Below are 19,404 nucleotides of genomic sequence, written 5' to 3'. Positions count from 1 at the left end.
GGCAGACTCTGCGGATGCTTGTTATGAGAGAAACTAGCTGGCGTAGTAGTATTAATTGGTGTGCTTGACCCATGTCATATTTGAATTAGCAGCTAATCTAAATATATTTTCAGCCATCGGTAAAATTGGTAAACACATGAAGTGAAAACCAATGAATGTTACTGAAAACAAGCAAATCTGCTCATGTAATTTATATCTGCCGTAAGAATATTGTTTACACCCATTCCAAGGTTAAGCTCAAGTTCTCTTTAATGCCCCTAGGGGGCATTATGGGTTACTGCAAGCAGAGAATATCTCATTAGCAATAAATCCAGTAAGTACAGCAAATGCCATCACAGTATAGACGCAAGCATGCAAGCACAAATACTGACACACTTGAAAAAACACTCAAGAAATATATAAAAGGGGCAGCAGCAGCAGGTGAAAATATATTTTAAATCTGTTGCTTTTTAAAACAAATCTTCACCCTGATGGTAAAAGGGAAACTCTGAAGAAAAGGTGGATCTTCATGGATCACCGGCTGTTGATAACTGCTGCTGCTTTGTGCTGTTGGGGTTATAGAAAAACCAAAAAGGGATGATGGATTTCAAACCATTTAATGTTGTCAACTTTCTGAAAGCCACCGAGAGTCAAATAATCATTAGAAGACTTGCATAGAACATAGGTTATGCTGCCAGTTATCCTTCAACTTTGAATTTCGAGTGGATGATTCTTCTTTAACACAGATGGAGCATTAGAACGATGTTGCATGATATTAAGTAACGTTATTCCTGAGTCACTGCTGCCATATTTGAATCACAGTTGTGTAAATGCTGTAGCAGTGGTGCATATCGGTGAGGCAGCAGTCTGACTTAGATGTTGAATAGAATCTGTATGCAACTGTGCTAAACAGGCAGGAAGATAATGTTGGAGCATTCTACCCTGATTCAGGAAATTGCACAACACTGAAATCCAGCGCAGGGCATTGACTTAGAAGCCTTAGAAGATTGGTCTGTTGTTAAATAAAACTCAGTGATACTTAAAATAGCAAAGACATTTCTAACTGATTGCACGCGAGTGAGAATCGGAAAAACTCTTAGCAGATAACGGCAAGAAAGAACAAAATACAACATTTCTTTTTTTAATCCTTCCTCGCTTCAAACTTCTGTCTCTCACAGGATGGCTGGATTTTGTAGCGTTTTGGGAACCTCAAAGTGAGGATAAGGTTGTAGATTCCCAAGAAATTTAAATGGGGACTGTTAATTTGGTAATTCTAGCCATGCTGATTGCCAATTCCTCAATGTTCACACAAAACAATTTAAATGCTGCTCCTATTTCTTATTATGTGTCAGCTCTTACACAAAACAAGGTAATGGCAAGTCAAGGAATTCCAAAAATTTATGAACATGTTCTCAAAGATTTTAATTTAAAAATTCTCTTTATATTGTCACTTTTCCATAACATTCAAATTCGAACACCTTTACTTGTATTAAGGCAACAAGTTGCTGACACACGTTGAGTATTTAATGGGGACTAAAAGGTTCTGGAAGACCGGCTCACCCGCTCAGTGCAAGCCGCCGTCGTTCTTAGTTTTTCCTCAATCTCCTTGCCGGACCTCTGAACTGTCACTTGGGTCTGCTTGATGGCTCTCTGTGCTGTGTGAAGCCTGCCAGAGGGGAAGCAGAAGACAAAGTCACCATTAACAACATAATTTAAACACATTGGACCACCAGGACACCCCTAACTTGGAACAGGACCGCTAAGAGGTCATTAAACTGATTAGATGAATAAAAATTGTTATTTACGAGAAGAACTGCAAATAAATTCAAGCTCGGTTTGGATCTTTATTGTGACTGTTTACATGACACAGTAAGAACCATGATTGCTCCCATGTGAGGAACAGTGATTGTGCAGTGTTTGTTATCCCTCTTTGTTCCTTTTGTTTTGTTTTCCTGCAGAGGTTAATGAAACGTTTTGACATTAAATAATGAGCAAAAACAGCACGGAGTTCACTCCAAATCCCAGATCGACTAGTTCAACTTGCAGCACGGATGCCCACGACGTTCAATCACCACAGATCTGGCCTTCCTTCAGCCTAAACACTGTCCAGCAGGCCTAAACCCATCAGTCCCGGTAAAGCAAAGACAAACCCCCTAATTAACTAAAGCCACAGCGATTTCCAAATTCCATGTCACTGTCATCACTGGAATAGGAAACTGCAACATCAGTACACAAATGACAGGCAAACACATTATTATAACCATCAATCACAAGGAGCTAACGTTTCAGAATGCTTGCTTCAAATCCAAAGGCCATCAAAGTAGAGACGAAGCCCGCTCAGCAAAACCCGTGGGACCGAACTCATCAAGAGACAAAATTCTCCCATGGTGGGAATGAGCTGAAGAGCAGAAACCGAGAAAGGGAAACTGACAAGTATCAATAAAAGTGTCAGGCTGAAGTTAGATGACCTCATTCCAAGTGGATGTGTCAGTGCTATCCATATGGCGCTGCACAGAGATGGTGGCAGTTCTTTTGTTTTTACTACTGCACACTTCCTTTTTCTTGTGGTTGCTGGAGACGCCAATAACAACAAACCAAAAAAAGGTTTTCGCCACAAAACTGTCTATATGTAAAGTTTCCAAGTAGAAGTGCTAACACTTCAAATATGGTGAACGGATCACATGACAAACAGAAACCAGTGATATAGCAATTTTGGCTGGATATATTTTATTGCAGTTCAGCAGGTGCTGATACTGTGCATAAAGTAGAACCTCGGGACAGAACAACATATGTGCCGAATTAGGGTTCTTTTTATTTTCTTCGTCTCTTACAAGAGTCAGCTTCTTTCGTCTGGATCAGAGTTTGATTGCATATTCTCACCTCCCTAAACAAGCCGGACAGTCGAGACAAACGGACTAGAGTTTGATTAAAGCAGACCAAACATGGCAGGTGTGAATGCATCTTTAGTCTAGAGATGATACTTAGTGCCTTGTAAAGGAATTCTGATCACTTGAACTTCCTCACATTTTGTCAGATCAAAACCACAAATGTTGACCCATTTTTAAGCAACTTTAGACTTCAGATAATTCACTCCTTCCCTAAATGATATCATGGAACAATCTTAATAAATAAGCCAACATATCAGAAAGAGAACCATGGATCTCCCATAATTGTTTGATGCAAAATATTACACCAGAACAAAAGATTTTGGGAAGATGATGCCAAAAACTGTTAAGGGAGAGTCATTACACAAAGTGAAATGAGTCTTGTACTGATATAGACTGAAGGGTGGCTCAGTGAGTAAGAATTCATAATGCAAAATGGAACATAAAAAGCCATGTCACACTTTGCAAATACACTCAGTGACATGGTATATATTTTGGGGACATGCCCTGGGGTCTAACGAAACTGACCAATGTAGAAATCTATTTCCACTAAATGAATTGAAGAAAGGTTGAAGCTTGTAAGTCTGACAACATAGCTGCTTTGAAGTAACTTTATGGAGACAGATGTTATTGGTAATTTTGCTGAGAGAAGAACTGCCGCATTTCATAAAACAGACGGCATCACAATGGAAAAATATGCAGAAAACCGAAGGAACAACTCAAGGAATCAACCAGAAAATTAAAGCTTCGAAAATGGGCAATGACCTCAAGCATCATTTTCAAAGATGCTGAGAATAACAAAGTCAATGTTTTGAAAGGGGCATCACAAAGCCCTGTTCGGAGTCTCAAATATTGAAAATATTTCTGGTTAGAGTTGAAAAGGCATGTGTGATCGAGCCGGCCTACAAAACCTGACTCAGTTACGCAAGTTCTTTCAGAAGGACCGGGGCAGAACTCCAGCAAAGTGCTGCGAGAGGCTTTTGGGAGAAAACCCAAAACATTTGACCAAAGCCATACAGTTCAAAGGTCGATTCTAACAGATGCCAAGGAATTGTCTGTAAACTTCAAAATGTGAAGGTTAAAATTTTATAAAAATCTAATTTATTCCGTGGCATTTAGCAAACAGAAACGTCGGTCATCTTTTTGCCCGAAAGCAAGATAACTAAAGTCAGATTTCTATATCAAAGAATAAGAAGATAATGGGTTGTGTAATTTTTAACCATGAATTTTAATATCTGTTTTGAAGAGGATACTAAAGACAAAACCTTCACACTGGAAACTGGATTACAGGCAAGGCTTGTGGTCTGGCCATCAGGGTGATGAGAGGCCTCTCTCTCGGTACGTCCTTACTTTCGGCGCACAAGAATTTTCCCCTCAAGTGGATTTAGTTCAAGAGGCTCTTTTTTTAACGAGTCCACAATGTAGCTGGGTCATTTTACTAATCCTGGGGGGCTTTGTCGTTATGAAATTCACAGAGTAATCTCTGGGTATTATTGCCCCGCACTGGCAACCAACCTAGCAAAAAGATTACTTGAATGACAATTCAACCCAGGCTGAAGTTGTTCTTCAAGAAAAACAAACAAACAAAAATCACTGTAGATTTTCAACCCACGTTTTTAATCTGCTTGAGGTGACGGTGAAAGCATGCAGAGGTGGATCCCCGGCATATCGAAGTGGATCTGCTTTGACAGCTTCGTTTGTTTGGGTGATTGTGACATGAGAATCAGATATGGCCCCATTCCTTCAGGTTAAGGTTGTTATCTCTCCCTGCTTTTCACGCATGTCCGCCCTCTTAACTCCCCCGCCCCTGCAGGTCTTGGCCTAACGCCGGTCCATTGCTATCCAGCATGAAGACTGGTGCAGGAAACTGAGCACCCACAGAGGGACAGCCCTTTGCAGTAGGGGTGCTGTGCAGACGATGCTAATTCATGAGCCTTCACAACTTTTCCTTTGCAGGGAGGCACACTGCAGCTGTGCCACAGATCATCAGGACGCTATGGCTAAGGTTCAACCATTTGACTCCTGATACACATCAAACAACTTTATTCAACCCTTTCATCAAGGAACGAGTTTCTGCAACAATGAAGTTCTACCTCTAAAATCTTCTAATTTTACTTGTTAAAAAGCAACATTAAGATTGTTGATCTGGCTTTTAAGATATTGTAAAATAAGCATTTTAATAACAAACGGTATTAATAATTATCAATAACAAGGAAAAATAAAAAAAAGACCTCTTCAGTCAAGGTGGTTGGTTTAACATATATTTGTGAGGCTTTCCAGGTTATGGTCCAGCACCTGTGGTTTGGAAAATCAGGACCGGGAAGGAGGATGAAAATATAAATGTGTCCTCTGGCTTGAAAAGATTAACAAGAGAAAATGTTGTGAGAAAAAAAAACTCTGAAGATTAAAAATACGGAGAGAAAGAACATTTTTTAATACAGTCTTATAATATTTCATAGTGATAATGACCCCTGGTCTATTTGAGGATAGAGGATAGTTCTGCAAGTTCTACATTGGGTGAAGGAGAATTTTTTTACCCTAAAGTAGAAAAAACAAATGTGCCTGAAAAAAATGTTGCCATGGTATCAAATCATAGAGTATAGTTCTTAGTATCGTGATAATCCTACTCTCCACTGATGAATATTCAGACCTTGTTATGACATACGTTTAAACTCAAATTGAGACTGGCAGCATGACCTACTTTCTAATTTATCTGGAGTATTGAAATTTGATTCCAGGATGGTCATTGGATTCTTTAAAAGAAAAATGGAGGAAAAAAACATCAAAAGTAATATCCCACTTCCTGACACAAACTGCCTTTCCATTACAAATATGCGCAAAACTTTGTCAATGTTCCACTAATGTCGAAAAAAACATTTTGGATTTCAGTGTTTAGATGAAATAAGAAACCATTAAAATCACACGTGAACAAGCTTGTCCACATGATAAGACGTTAAAAATTTAAAAAATACCACCACTTGGTGTCGTTGTCCTCTTTGTGGTTTCTGCCAGAAGTAATATCTGGTTGTTGATCATGTGACTCATAATGTGAAAAGGTGTTTCCATTTCATTGTTTGTAAAATAAATCAATTTTGATGCAGCCAAAAAAAATTTAAAATCTCAACTTTTTAATCAAAAACAATATTTTTTTTTCCATTAAACAAATGTATTTTCAAAATGTCAAATTGCACAGTTATGTGGTCAATGGAAACACTGCAACAGTTGACTTACACTATTCAAACCAGGAGCGTATGAGAAGCAAAAAACGTACTTTAAGCATGTGACGGGGCTTTACGTTCTATAAAATCCATAAAAATTTAGAGCCACATAACAGCTTTTTCAATACACAAGGATATTATTTGACATTAAGAACGCTGCTCTTATCCCAACTTTTCCTAATTCCTGCCCTGCATGTTTCTCAAAGCATCCTTTTTAAAAGTAGAAAACTCCACACACTGTTGACTCTCGCGAATTCATTTCAGGCCACCACCGTCCAAACAGTCGTGGGTGAACAGGGCCACCAATTAACCAATTCAAAACAACGCCCACCTTAACATCTCAACCGGGAACAAAACAACACCTAATCAAATCCAACAACACTTCTGAATTCCATCTTAAATCTCATCACAGAAGAATGTCAACACATTTAACCACTTGTTATTCACATCACCTCACCATTGTCTCCATCTACACGGGATGGAAGATAAGATGACTGGAGAGAAGTTTCTTTGACAGGCCTATGGGTGTTCCTCCAGGCTGACGGCTTGGGCTCCCCTAACTTGCTAAAAGCCATGTTTACAGAACAACAAAGATCCAAGCTTCAGAAGAAGAGACTCAGAAGAAACCAAGTCAAGTCTCAAAAGGGTCAGAAAGGGTTCGAGCACTGAGGCAATTCAAGATTGTAAGAATACCATGACGAGCAATGTATGGAAACCTTCTACATTCACAACATACCACACAGATGATCAAATTTACTGTTTTTCTTACTTAATATTATACCATTAAGACTCAGATGCAACTTCTCTTCTGCCAGTGAGTAGGAGTGGGTGATATGGACTTAAAGTTTGATCAAGACATTTTGCGGTACTAATGTGATAAGTATAAAAGTCGTGGTACGAGCCTCTTAATATTTCTTTTTTAGGTAACTGTACTGTTGTGATTGCATGACACAGCAATCATAGCCTCCTCAAACACTAACACTGATCATGAAAATCATTCCTATTGATAATACGCTTCTTTAGGACAACAGAACTGAACACAGTAACTGCATTTAATCATATTTTCAAATTTATTGAAATTTATTTATACTCTAACAAAGAGTGGAGTAATAGTATTTCTGACAAGATGTGCAGTTTGGGTGGAAGTTAAACATTACTAATTGGAATTTATTGTGAAAACAATAAATCCAAACTCTGATCTTGATAAGAAATGATCATGATAAATGTCCTTCTCTACCACTGACTCATGGTTAAGATGAACAGCAAAAATGTCACAAATACAAGGATTGGACAAACCTAATCCTTAAAATAAATCACTATAAACACCAAACAATAAAATACATAAATTATAGATTTTTAAAAATCATTACTGATTTTTGTGTGTATACACACGCACACACCCCCACACACACACAGACACTGTATAAATTGTTTCAAATATTTAAAAAATAGCAAAGAAAAAAATTAAACTGAACACTTGCTGCCTTGATGCCGTTTCCATAAATAGCTCAAAAAAGTCCTGAGCCGTTTTGCACCTCAAGTATTAAACACGACTCTTCAATTTTCACCAGACATTGAAAGTTACATTAATCAAACATCATTATAAGACACCTAATCTGGACATCTTAAAAATAATAAAACAGCTATATTTGTAACCCAACATTTGTCATTTTCATGGTTTTTCACTCTGATGTGATTATGTCTCATATTTTATGCTTCATTATATTTTATGATACATTGGGTGTTTTTTCCTGTTGTTTTATTTTAATCATTGTGTTTGTTCTTCCAGGGAAACACCCATCACCCTGTATAAAGTTGACTGTTGCATCCAAACCAACCAGAAAAAAAAAGGAAAAAATGTCTCCCAACACTCACCCTTGAGGAACACTTTATCTGGAAAGCTGCAGATTTGCAATCGGCTATAGACAAAACTACCATCCCAATTCAATACACTACAAAGTCTGGCAGACGTGGTAAGTGAAGGCCATCATCTTACACAATAATAGCTTACACAAATCTACAAATTCGCAGGACATGATTTGGTTTTTTTTTCAAAGCAGTAATTATGTCACAAGCTGCATGTAAAAAAATTAAATAAATTAAAAAAATATTGAAGAAAAAAATTTAACTGTCAGACGTTTTGCATTCAGGTCATTTTAGGAGTAAAATACAGATGACCACATGACTAAATGTGCAATCTTGGAAGTTTACTTCGGAAGTCTTCTCCAGCAGCGTGAAATGAAAACAGGAGTCTCCAAATTGCTGCAACAGTTTTAAGCTCATCCAGTCAGCTTGGTGCCTGCTGAGACCCGAGGGTCATCCGCAGACTCAGATCCAGCTGCCCTATTAAGGGAGAATCTTAACATCATCCCATAGCGCCGATCATCCATCCAAGCAGGCGAGCGGCCCTGTGTGAAGGGAAACATTATCCCTTCAACAGTCTCGGGAGGCACAGGACCTCCCATAGCGCTTCGTCATTACTGCACACTGCTTCTGTGGACACATACTGTACATAAATGCATACTTCAGACAGTGGATAGCGAGTGGGGCAGCACAGAGTGCATGTGGATTTAATCACAGGAGAAGAAAAGAAAGTCTCCCCCTCTGTACGGGTCCAGGAGTTTGAGGCACTGCACTGAACCGTATAAGTTGTACCTCAAGAATGATGTTTCCCATGTGTCCCTGGAGCCGGTGTTTTAATACAGAGCATGCACACGGGTTTTGTTGTCATTCGAAAGACTACTCAGTGTCTCTGAGTGAGTACATAACACTTAACCTTCAAAGAGCTGTAAGTATCACTCAAGGATTTCCACTCGAAAGGCACTTTAGTCTGCCATTAACGCAGGCATGCCGCAGAGGACGACGTCTGAGATGTTTTAAGCTGAAACAGTTCCCAACTGTCAAGCCGCCTTGTTAATATTCAACCAGTCAAATATGCAGCTGGATGATGTGGGCCAATAATATCTTTCACCAGTCCTCCCTCTCTTACTGTGAGACATCAAGCGATGCTAAAAGGAAGGGGGAGGGAAGAAGTGCTTTGTTGAGCAGCTGGATCATCTTGGTCACCGTCTGCTTTGGGGGTTTTTTTCACTCTACCCACACAGGGGCCCGTCTCAGCGTAGGACGCAGTCTGCCCTTCACCTCAGCCTGTGTGAGGGAGACAAAAAGCCGAGTGATTGATGATATGGATGCTCTTCTCTTCATCTCGCCATCTGAGACGAGTTGTGCTTGCGAGCCCACATCGCCGCGTTTCTTCACGCGAGCGAAGGATGTCAACAAGTGGGTCCACGCTGAAAAGCGGGCCGAGTCCGCTGACAAATGACTGACATTTTTCTTTTTCGCTGAAGTGGGCTTATAATGTTCTCTGTTAACGGTCAGTTCTGAGAAAGATGCATTTGCTCTTTGACACGGAGCCAAATCCGACGATGAAGTTGTCAAGGCGGAAAAACGTCACTGTTCTCAGAGGGTTTGAGAAAGATACAGGCAGTGTGGATGAGGGAGAAAGATATATATATATATATATATTGTCAGATGTTCACATAATTCTTAGTCCCACTTCAAGGAATAGTTGAATCCCACCCACATCAAGTTGAAAGTAATGTGGAGCATAATTCACATTTTATCACTTCACAACCACAAAACTTCAATCTACTTAATGTGACAGAACAATTGTGGTAGAGAAAAACGAGTCGTAGTTGAATTTTTTTTCCTCATAAAAATCGCATTTTAACAATTGCACTGATTGCAGTTTTCTGGCCGATCACCAATACACCAATACAGCTTAATTTGTCTAAATATAGCGACACAATTGCTAAGTTGGCAAAAGTGGGGAACTATTGTTGACTGCATTTCAGACATTTGTGAAGGCAAATAACGTTGGTTTCCCATGTAAGTATTGGCCAATAATCGATCACCATACACTAAGAACACAGAGGCCAATTTATTAACCGGATGACTTGCTGTTGTACCCCAAATTAAAATCAACATATATTTTTCCTAGTGTGGACCAGTCAAAGACTACACCTAAATTCAACTAAGAATCTTTTAATATGTTTCGTAATATCACACCTTGAAATTGAGCCTCAGTCTCTTTAAAAAAATAAATTAAAAAAAACTCCTGCCCTTTCCAACACTCCACCTTCAGGAAGTCTTCACAACATTACACATCTATTCACACGTTAGCAATGCAAAGCTTGCATGATGAGCTCAGCAGTTTCACTGGTTGTTTGCTATCTTCTGCTGGCTAGTCTGAAGGAGCTGAATGAGGGAGTCACTTGAAAGCTTAGAAATTCCAGAGTCCTTGAATGTGCCGCCACCAAGCATGTTGTCACGGGAGATTCAAGAATTTCTCAAATATGCATGAGAGAATCAAGGCAACACTCCAGGTATGTTTTTGATGAGGGAATAACATAATAACACGATGTAAAGCTCAAAAGAAATTTTACATAAGACTGCCCCTTTAAAGTTTGTAGTTGCAGCGTGAATATGTATGAAAATATAATTTCCAAGGTTCTGAATACTTCCACAAAACTCTGCATGTATCCACAAGCAGCACATCAGCGTATGGAAGGTTAATGCCGTTTGAAAAATGAGGGTCAGAAACTAAAAACCTACGGTTTTGCATCTCAGGCGACGGGGTCAGAGGTGAGTCCCAGCTGGAGTGTACAACATCTAATTAATCATTCTACTGTACATAATCAAAGCCCACGTGTATGAGAGTACATTAAGCCAAGAGAAACCTGTGAAGGGGGGGAATTTAGCGGAGGGGAGTGTGAGGAGCAGCAGGCAGAGAGGTGTGGTGGAAGAAGGGAGTTCTGTGTGAGCGCGTTAAACTCTGTAGAGTCCCACAGGGCATGGATACAAGGAAGAGGATGTGGATGAAGGCTGTAATAATAGAAAACGTAAGAGCACAGGTCAGAGAAGTTATGACTCAAACTGGGATATTTTTTTTTCCTTCTTTTCTTCTACAAGCTCCTCTGGAGGCAACGGTCTCGACTGATATAAACATAAACCGTGACCACTTCAGTAATAAAGGAGCGCTGCGAAGGTTCACCAGGTTTTGGCATAATTCTCTTTTTCCTCGATACTATAAAGTTCTGTGATGCATATCCGACTCCCCCCTAAAGAGGGAAAATGTTAGTGGAAATGTCACAGCTCTCCTAATGACAGGATCCTGATCCTATTTTACGAGTGTCTAAATAAAACCATCCAGATATACATTTCCATGGGCAAACTGGATGTGATTATGCCGTTATAAGATCGGACTCGGGCTAACAGAGGGTTTCCCTTGAGGGAGGGGAAAAGCCCTTTGGAATTAAGAAGGTAGCATTTACATGTTACCACATTTAAATATAGCTGTGGAGCAACAAACCTGTGTTTGTCAACAAATCCTAGGATTTCCTTTTGGCCCGTGTCCTTAACGACAGAACCAGGGTTCCCCCTGCTCGTAAGCAGCAACTTGTCTCTGCGGTGTACAGAGGTGGCTGTAAGGTAACATTTTCTAAATACCTCCACCCTGTTTTTGGTGCCAGGATACGGATAAGGTGGTTAAAATCTGACATTTTATCCCCCCGTTTTGCCCAGTAAACATGATGTAAATTGCAGGCCCTGTCATCTCATATCAGGTTAAAGATGAGACAGTTTCATTCATCAGGGCTTGCTATTGTTAGCTGTCCACATGGCGCCATCTGGTGGGTGGAAATATTCTAACATACAAAAAGTAGAGCTACAAGAAGAAAGTTTAGTGGCTACAAATGAGAAAAGCAAACGGATAAAGGATCCAGCTTTACCCAAAAGAAGAGGACGCCTTTAATAGGTTCTTTGTTTAAAGTCACATAATGCAGAAATTGGATAATATATTCCATTTAAATGAAAAGTGTACCTGATCATCTATACCGACGGTTGGCAGTGGCTCTTTGAACCTTCCAAAATGTCTTCTAATAATTTGGCAAAAAACAAAAAAAACATGAGGAAGCAACAATGTTTTTAAAATAATTTAGTTATAACAAATGTAAATGTTTTATTCTATTTTAGAGCTTTTTTGAATGGACTAAATTTCTTAAACAGAATTACACAAGTGCTAGTATTTATTTATTTTTTCCTCATCAGTGCGTTGGCAACTAAATACTTGGGGGGTTTTTTAGATCATTTTCCAGAAAAATACACTTCCCATAGAAGAATCTTCTTTTTTTTTAACCTTTTATGATTTCTTTGTTTCAAAACGTAAAACCAGAAGTCACGTGGAGTTTCTTAAAATATGACCACAAATTTCCTATAACAGATAGATCTGTGGCTCTGAAGTTTTATTAGCTGGACTGAGAACAAAAGCGGCTCTTTGGTTTGTAAAGGTTGCAGATCCCTGATCAGTCAGGAAGCTGCAATCACAACTATTAATGTAAATCTTCTCAGACTTGCCATTTTCACCAGTCATTACAACAATCCATCAAATCTGACCAATCATCTTAAGGTTTTCTGTATTTCCTCCGCTGAATTTTGCCCCCTTCCAATTTAACTTCCTGTTTCCCAAAGTTTCCTGAAAGCCGAACCAGCAAGATGAAAGCATGAGTGACGCTAAAATTTGCCTCTTTTTTTGGTAAAACCCTTTTTTGAATCATGTTAACATGACTGAGCAATGTAGGATTCTTCTTTTGCACTTTTGACAACTCCTCAGGACGTAACTTTACTTGAATTAAGGGCACCATTTCAAGAAAGCACTAGAGAATACTATTTGCACTTTAAATATTAACTTTGTCTTTTTTTGGGAAGATCATGTGCAGCTTTTGTTTCTTTTGTCGTTTGTTTTTTAACCAAAATATTTTTATTGAGATTTTCCACTTTGAAAGTAAAATTATGTACCAGTCTGAGCAAGCTACTTTTGTAATTACTACATGACAGCAACACGAAACTCTGAGCCCATTTTGGGGCTGCAACTAATCCAAGTCGGAGAAATGAAAGACAAAATAAAATAAGAAAAAGAGGACTAAACCAAAAATGAAAACAGAAAAACACTGCTTCTCAAAACAACTGGGATAACTCAGCATTATCCAACAATTGTTCATGTCTATGCAGCAGGCTACAGCAAAAGTCCAAGGAGAATTTTTACTTTTTTTGTGTGATCATGTCATAGCAAAATTAAAACATAAAAAAAGTCATTTTAGGCCTCAAAAATCAGAAGAAAAAAAAAACAAAAAACAGCCCAACATCCTGGACCGTCTTTGAATCTACAGCGTGGCGGGACTCTTACCTGAGCAAAGAGAAAACGCTGTAGGAGTTCCTGACTGAACTCTGGTCGACCTGAAGCAGACTGTAATTCTTCCGCTCCGACGGATCCTGAAACGAGTCACGTGTTTAATGCCGACGTCCAAATATAACTAATGACGTTGGGGGATCAACCGTTTCATAATTGTGCAAAATCTTCAAAAAAAATAAATAAATAAAAATCAGAGGCAAAGGTTCTACCTTGTGATCAAAGTCAGCTGCATAGTAGCCATCATTCAGCCCAAATATGATCTCATTTGGGTATCTGGATCGAATCTGTGGGCAAAGCGAGGGGGTAAGAGGATGAATATGGGGACCGGGTCGGAGAGAACAAAGTGCAACAGACATCTGGATGTGCATGAAACTGAGTTATCTGTTTATGAGCTTTGAATACGGTCCCACTGAGAAGGAATGGCAAAACCATAGGGTTTGTTCTGAAAGTGCTTGAAGACTGAATTCCCCCGCATTCAATGTGCAAAACTCAAGACAGACACCAAAGTGATTTTCTCCATTGGAATTCTAGAAATATCCCGCCGACTTACAGGATCCATCACATCACACATTAAACTTTTATGCGTGGTGCTTAACTCAGAAGATCAAACAACCAAAACATCGTGATTGATGACTTCAGCACTGATTTGAAATGTCTGAAAGGGGAACAGAAAAATACGTTGTTTTGTTCTGTATTGTAAATGGAATTTACAGGAATACAATTTTTTTTTTTTTACTTTCTAAAACATTTATTATACTCATATCCCTCAAGTTTAGAGTAAAAGCTTACATTATCTTGTTCAAATGTAGGAAGGATTAGATTTACCGCAGCATAAAATGAAAAAGGAATGCAGAGACGTGGGATTTACTACAGCGCGGGTTTACAGTGCTCCAAAATCAGAAAGGAATGTGGGATTTACTGTAAGGATTTACAACCCCGCCTCCGACAAAAACAACAATAATACCAATACTAGAATGTCAAGGCCTTACATACGGTGCAAATTAAAACGCAACGCAACAATCTGCACGCAATTTAAACTCGATATCTGAGGAGCGGTCGAGATCGTGACCGTCTAATATATCCTGAGAGAAGGTACAAATATCCGCAGACGGCTCTGCATTAAAAACAGACACCGTCCCGCGGGGGGGCGGAGGGGTTAGGAACACTTTTCAGAATTACCGACAGTGAAAACGGTTCGCTTTCGGATCCAACACGTGTTAACGGTTAAACTTTGGTAGACGAGGTTAAAATTTTTCAATGTAAAGGAAAAATAAGATTTTAAGAAGATCCAGAAGCAGCAGCGTAGCACCGCCTTGCTTTGGAGTAATAAAAAAAAATAAAATAAAATAAAAAAATATATGGACTTGGAAATCCTTGACGTTTCGTCCTCTGGGGAGAGAAAAGAGGAACATCGTTTGAAGCCAAAGCGGCCTGTGCAAAGATGAACGACTTCTATGGATTTATGCATTTAGCTTGTAAATATTTCAAATCTATACGATAAAGAAAAGGTGGCTCAACATTACGGACGCCGTGAAACTACACATATATTTCTCATTATCTTACTGGATTTTGGGTCAAATTCACAACGAAAAGTAATAAATTACGTTGTTTTACACATGGCGTTGGAATTTTATAGGTCAGTCCAAAAGGAAATAACATAACAGAAGAGAAAGAAAAAAGAATTATGTGTGGAATCTAAATTTGTTTTGTATGAAGTGCTTTTATATTCAGCCTCTTACTCTGATGCCCCCAAATAAAGGAAGTTTAGGTAATAAAAAACGGGCCACATTTTGAACAGCTCTTTGAGAACTTTTCAATCCATCATCTAGAAATGGAAATAGCATGACGCAAATAAGACAAGGTCGTCCAAATAGACTGGCACTAATCAGAGAAGATGCCAAGAGGCACAAAGCTGGACAAGTTGGGAGGCAAAAACAAACAAAATATCAACCATCAGAAACATCCTCTACTAATCTGGATTTTATGGAAGATTAGCTGCGTTTCCATTGGCCATATAATTGCACAAAATGTAATTACAAAAATAAATTTGATAAATGGAAACACACCGTATGTTTGAAAAACTCAAGTTTTTCAATCATACAGTGATTGATAAACGGCTCCTTGTTGTTCACATCTCCTCAATAAGCACATGTTGTTGTAAAAAGGTTGCTCACCTGTTGCCCTGTGTATCTCAGGCCGTCCAAGTTGACCTTCCACTCAATGAGGAGCTGGTACTGCTCCTTCTGCCCTCCCCAAATCCGAACCACAAAGCAAGACACTGAAGTGTCCAGGAGGTCCGGGAGCATACCAAAGTCCAAGCTCCGCCAGGTCGGGTTCTGGAACACACAAAAACGCACAGCTGAAATCTGGCCGACACAACGAGAGTCAGAACAAACGGACTAATTGAGGTTTCAGAATTAAAAGGAAGACATGAACTGGCGCACGTTTTTTAGAAAAGCTGAGCTAAATCTTTAGACACAGTGAGTGAGTGAGTGAGTGAGTGAGTGAGTGAGTGAGTGAGTGAGTGAGTGAGTGAGTGAGTGAGTGAGTGAGTGAGTGAGTGAGTGAGTGAGTGAGTGAGTGAGTGAGTGAGTGAGTGACGGTTATTGGGAGGTAATTCTGCTGGTGAGAATTAGAAAGAATGTCTTCTTTCTTTGCTGTGCCAAACAAAATGAAGTAACATCTTCAACCGAGGACAGCAGATGGAAACGAAGGTCAAGTGTACTCACCAGTGAGTCTCGAATGACTTCACTCTTGTAAAAATCTGGAAAGAGAAATACCCAGAGAATAAATGCAAATTAAATACAGGTAGCATGTGTGTTTTCTTCAAACAGGAGAATCCCAATGATAAACCAGAATTTTTTTTTTTTTAAATGTAAAAATCCTTATTCATATTATTATACATCTACTTCCACTTTTCAATCCTGCAAAATTACCTTAACATGGTTTTTCACTTGGTAATCTTACCATCCAGATTTTACTTTAGCTAATTTTTCCTTGCATTAAGAAGACATCAGAGTAATCTCACACATTACGTATCAACGGACTCAGTATGCAGACGAGGAAATGCACCATCTCCTTTCTTACCATTGCCTTTGGAATGTGCACTGGATTCAATCTTACCTTGTGTTGGTATAAAGAAAAGTTTTCTTCAAAGATTTTTGATATAAGGTTTGTGTGGAGCAGCTTCAGGTAATCAATAGCCTCTTTTGCCAAACACAAATGAGCGACACCGCCACTTTTCCAGCCTCTCTTTTGATATGTTGTTTTTAAGACTAGTTGTGGGTTTAAATAGCGTTTCACTGGCGATGTTTTCATGAAACATATAATTGCCCAGTAATATTTTTACATTTCCTGTCTGCTTAACAACTTTTTATACAAAAACACGGTGGACCGCTTCGACGCCCCGACTGCCGGGCTTAGCAAGTTTTCTGGGAGAAACCCCGAGACGGTCGATGTGACCGACTGATTGAATGCAGCAACACATCAGAAGCATCGTCACGTTTTGGTTCAGACACCATTTCCTGTTTCCAGAACACTGGGAGGGTTAGGTAGGTTGTGCTGCTTCAGAACAGATCACTGGACTTCAGTAGTGCTGCGACTTGATAACGGAGCAAAAATGCAATTGACGCTTTAGAATCACACAAGTGATAACAAGGTTAACGTTTTATATTTCCTCCGCTGAGTTCGCCGTTTAAAACTACCTGCTTTAATAGTTCAAACATCCCTAATATAAAAAGTCATAATAAAGAGTACTTATTAGTTTTATTGTTATCGCAATACCACAAAGTATCATGATGACACTTTAAGTCCATAACGGCCACAACTAGTTTCTATGCATTATTGCAAACAGTGGAAAACGTCTTAGCGCTACCACAGATCCCAATATCCAAGAAAAAAAAGCCAACTTCTACAGTTTTCCGTATTTTAGCTCTTGCAGGCACAACCAATCGGCACCAATGAAAATAAATGCAGCTCATGGATTGGATGGTCAACATACTCACAGCGCTACAGACTACCCCACAACACAGAACAGGAAATGAGATTTGCCAACACAGAGTCTGACCAACGTCCCCTGATAAGGTTTACAAGTCTGACATGCAGAAAAGTAGGTATATGTTTTAAAAAGAAAATTGTTTGAACTGTCAAAGTTACTGCACTTTTTTGACTTCCATTTTTCCATTACATCAACTTTAAGTTTTTGGGGGGGCTTTAAGTTACAGTTCATATTCAATGATGTACGTTTCGAAAAGTTTTGATATTACAACGGAGAAGGTTTCCACCGACCTCTAGAAATGCGGTCTCCTACGCAGAGGTGGAGGGTGAAGTAAGTGTCCAGCAGTGGAGAACCATTCCTGTTGACTATGTTCCTGGCAGCAATGCTCCGGAGATGACGCAACCGTCTCTGTTTGGCCAGAGGAAAATAAAAAAAAAATAAAAAAGAGAGAGAAGGAGTGAAAAACAAGGATGTGATTCATCATGAGCAGAAAGCCAACATCAGAGCTGTAGTTTGCAGTTTCAGTTTTGTTCCAGGGATTCCTGTAACCTCCACAGACATGCAAGAAGTTGTTTTTGTAAAGATAACCTTTAACGTGGACATGTTCCCGTGTTTCAATGAATTAAACTTTAAGTGGAAGGTTTAACAGAAGGCAGCAAAGTTCTTCGTTTCACCCTTTTGACTTTTCGACTTCTGTCTTTCATGGAGCAAGTCAGGTTTTGAAATACTGGCCGCCTTTTAGGAAATCTCCGAGTTAAGAGGCTCCACTTCCTAGAGAAAGAGCAGCGTCTGCTGTTTTAGGAACGCTAGCCCTGCTAATCGCTTGTGCAAGATGCTAAAAACCGTGTCGGATGTCAACTTCATAATATTTGTCTCTGTTCTGAAACAGTAGTAAAACCCTGTCATGTATTGCAGTATAACGTCGTCTCGCGTCCAATTGAAACAATTTGCAGAAGTTCACATCAGGGAGGCGAGACGGAAACTTTTTAAATGCAGTCTTATATCTTCACAAATGAAATTCTAAAATCTTGGACACAGGAGTTGGTCGCAAAAGTTCCATCAGCGCTCATCTTTTTGCTACGCAAGTATTCATTTTAATGTCTCTCTCTACGTGGGTGAATGCATATGTGAGTCAGTGGGGAAGGATGAAAACAAGGAATTACATTTGGCCTTGACCGGTCGGTCCAGCCGGCTTCCTGCAGGCGAGCAGAGGCAGAATCTAAGTCATGAGATTCCCTATAAGATTACTAACCCTAAGAAACAAAATAACTGATTGTTCCACTGGGGACTTTGAAATCCCCTCCTTACAAAATGCCACTGCACATTTGTGAATGAGCTGCAGCGGAGACGCACACACAAAAAAAAAGGGATGTGATGGAGCTACGGCAGGGAACTGGGTTCTTCAAAGTAGAACTACGTGAAACACATGGCGGGCAGCTGAGAGCGAAATGAAGTTGTCTCAAAGTGCGACTCTGGTGTGCATTTAGTGTAACAATCACATTATGTGAGAACTAGCTTTGCTCCGAGTGTCTGAAATGCATGACTGAAAAGGCTCACCGTGGCATCTGAAACAGATTCATTCTAAAAATAGACTCGATATAAAACAACCCGGAGAACACAATGCGTGCAGATTGCAAACACCTGGAAAAAAAAAACTTTGCTCAAACTCCCCACATGTACGGGGTGCTGTTTGTAAAGTTAGACAGAAAAAAAAAATAATAAATGAACAGTAAGAATTTTAGTTTGTCGTAGTGGGGAAAATATGTCATCGTTTATTTTTCATAGTCATACTTTCACCATGTTATTCCTACATTCATAAATGCCAGGCTTCCAAATTAAATATTTTGTTCACAAGCTGAATATTGCATTTTCAAACTAAATATTTAAACTACTACCTAAATATTAAACTACTACATTTACGTCTGAGCTAAATATTTAGTTTGGAAAATAAATATTTAGTTTGCAAACTGCATTTACTTTTAGTTTAGTTCCAAACTAAATATTTGTTTTCCAAACCAAACATTTAATTTCCAAATATTTAGTTCGCAAAAATAAATATTTCATTTGGAGCCAAGT

At 39.2% G+C, this 19,404-nt stretch overlaps 1 protein-coding gene across 1 annotated transcript in view; it reads right to left on the bottom strand.

The window, feature by feature from the left end:
- The window catches only part of uvrag (UV radiation resistance associated gene), a 109,147-nt gene that overhangs the window by 86,186 nt on the left and 3,557 nt on the right, over positions 1–19,404 (bottom strand). The window contains exons 2-7 of the mRNA XM_008428245.2: positions 17,619–17,736; positions 16,061–16,095; positions 15,506–15,667; positions 13,541–13,615; positions 13,326–13,411; positions 1,540–1,645 (exon numbers count right to left, since the gene is read on the bottom strand). Coding sequence (XP_008426467.2) covers positions 1,540–1,645; positions 13,326–13,411; positions 13,541–13,615; positions 15,506–15,667; positions 16,061–16,095; positions 17,619–17,736 — 582 coding nt within the window. The remainder of the gene's footprint in view (positions 1–1,539; positions 1,646–13,325; positions 13,412–13,540; positions 13,616–15,505; positions 15,668–16,060; positions 16,096–17,618; positions 17,737–19,404) is intronic.

The sequence above is a fragment of the Poecilia reticulata genome, chromosome 14 (assembly GCF_904066995.2).
Source record: "Poecilia reticulata chromosome 14, P_reticulata-male-v2, whole genome shotgun sequence".
Classification (NCBI taxonomy): Eukaryota; Metazoa; Chordata; class Actinopteri; order Cyprinodontiformes; family Poeciliidae; genus Poecilia; species Poecilia reticulata.
Note: the sequence above shows the minus strand (reverse complement) of the source record. Positions and strands in the feature narration are given on the sequence as shown.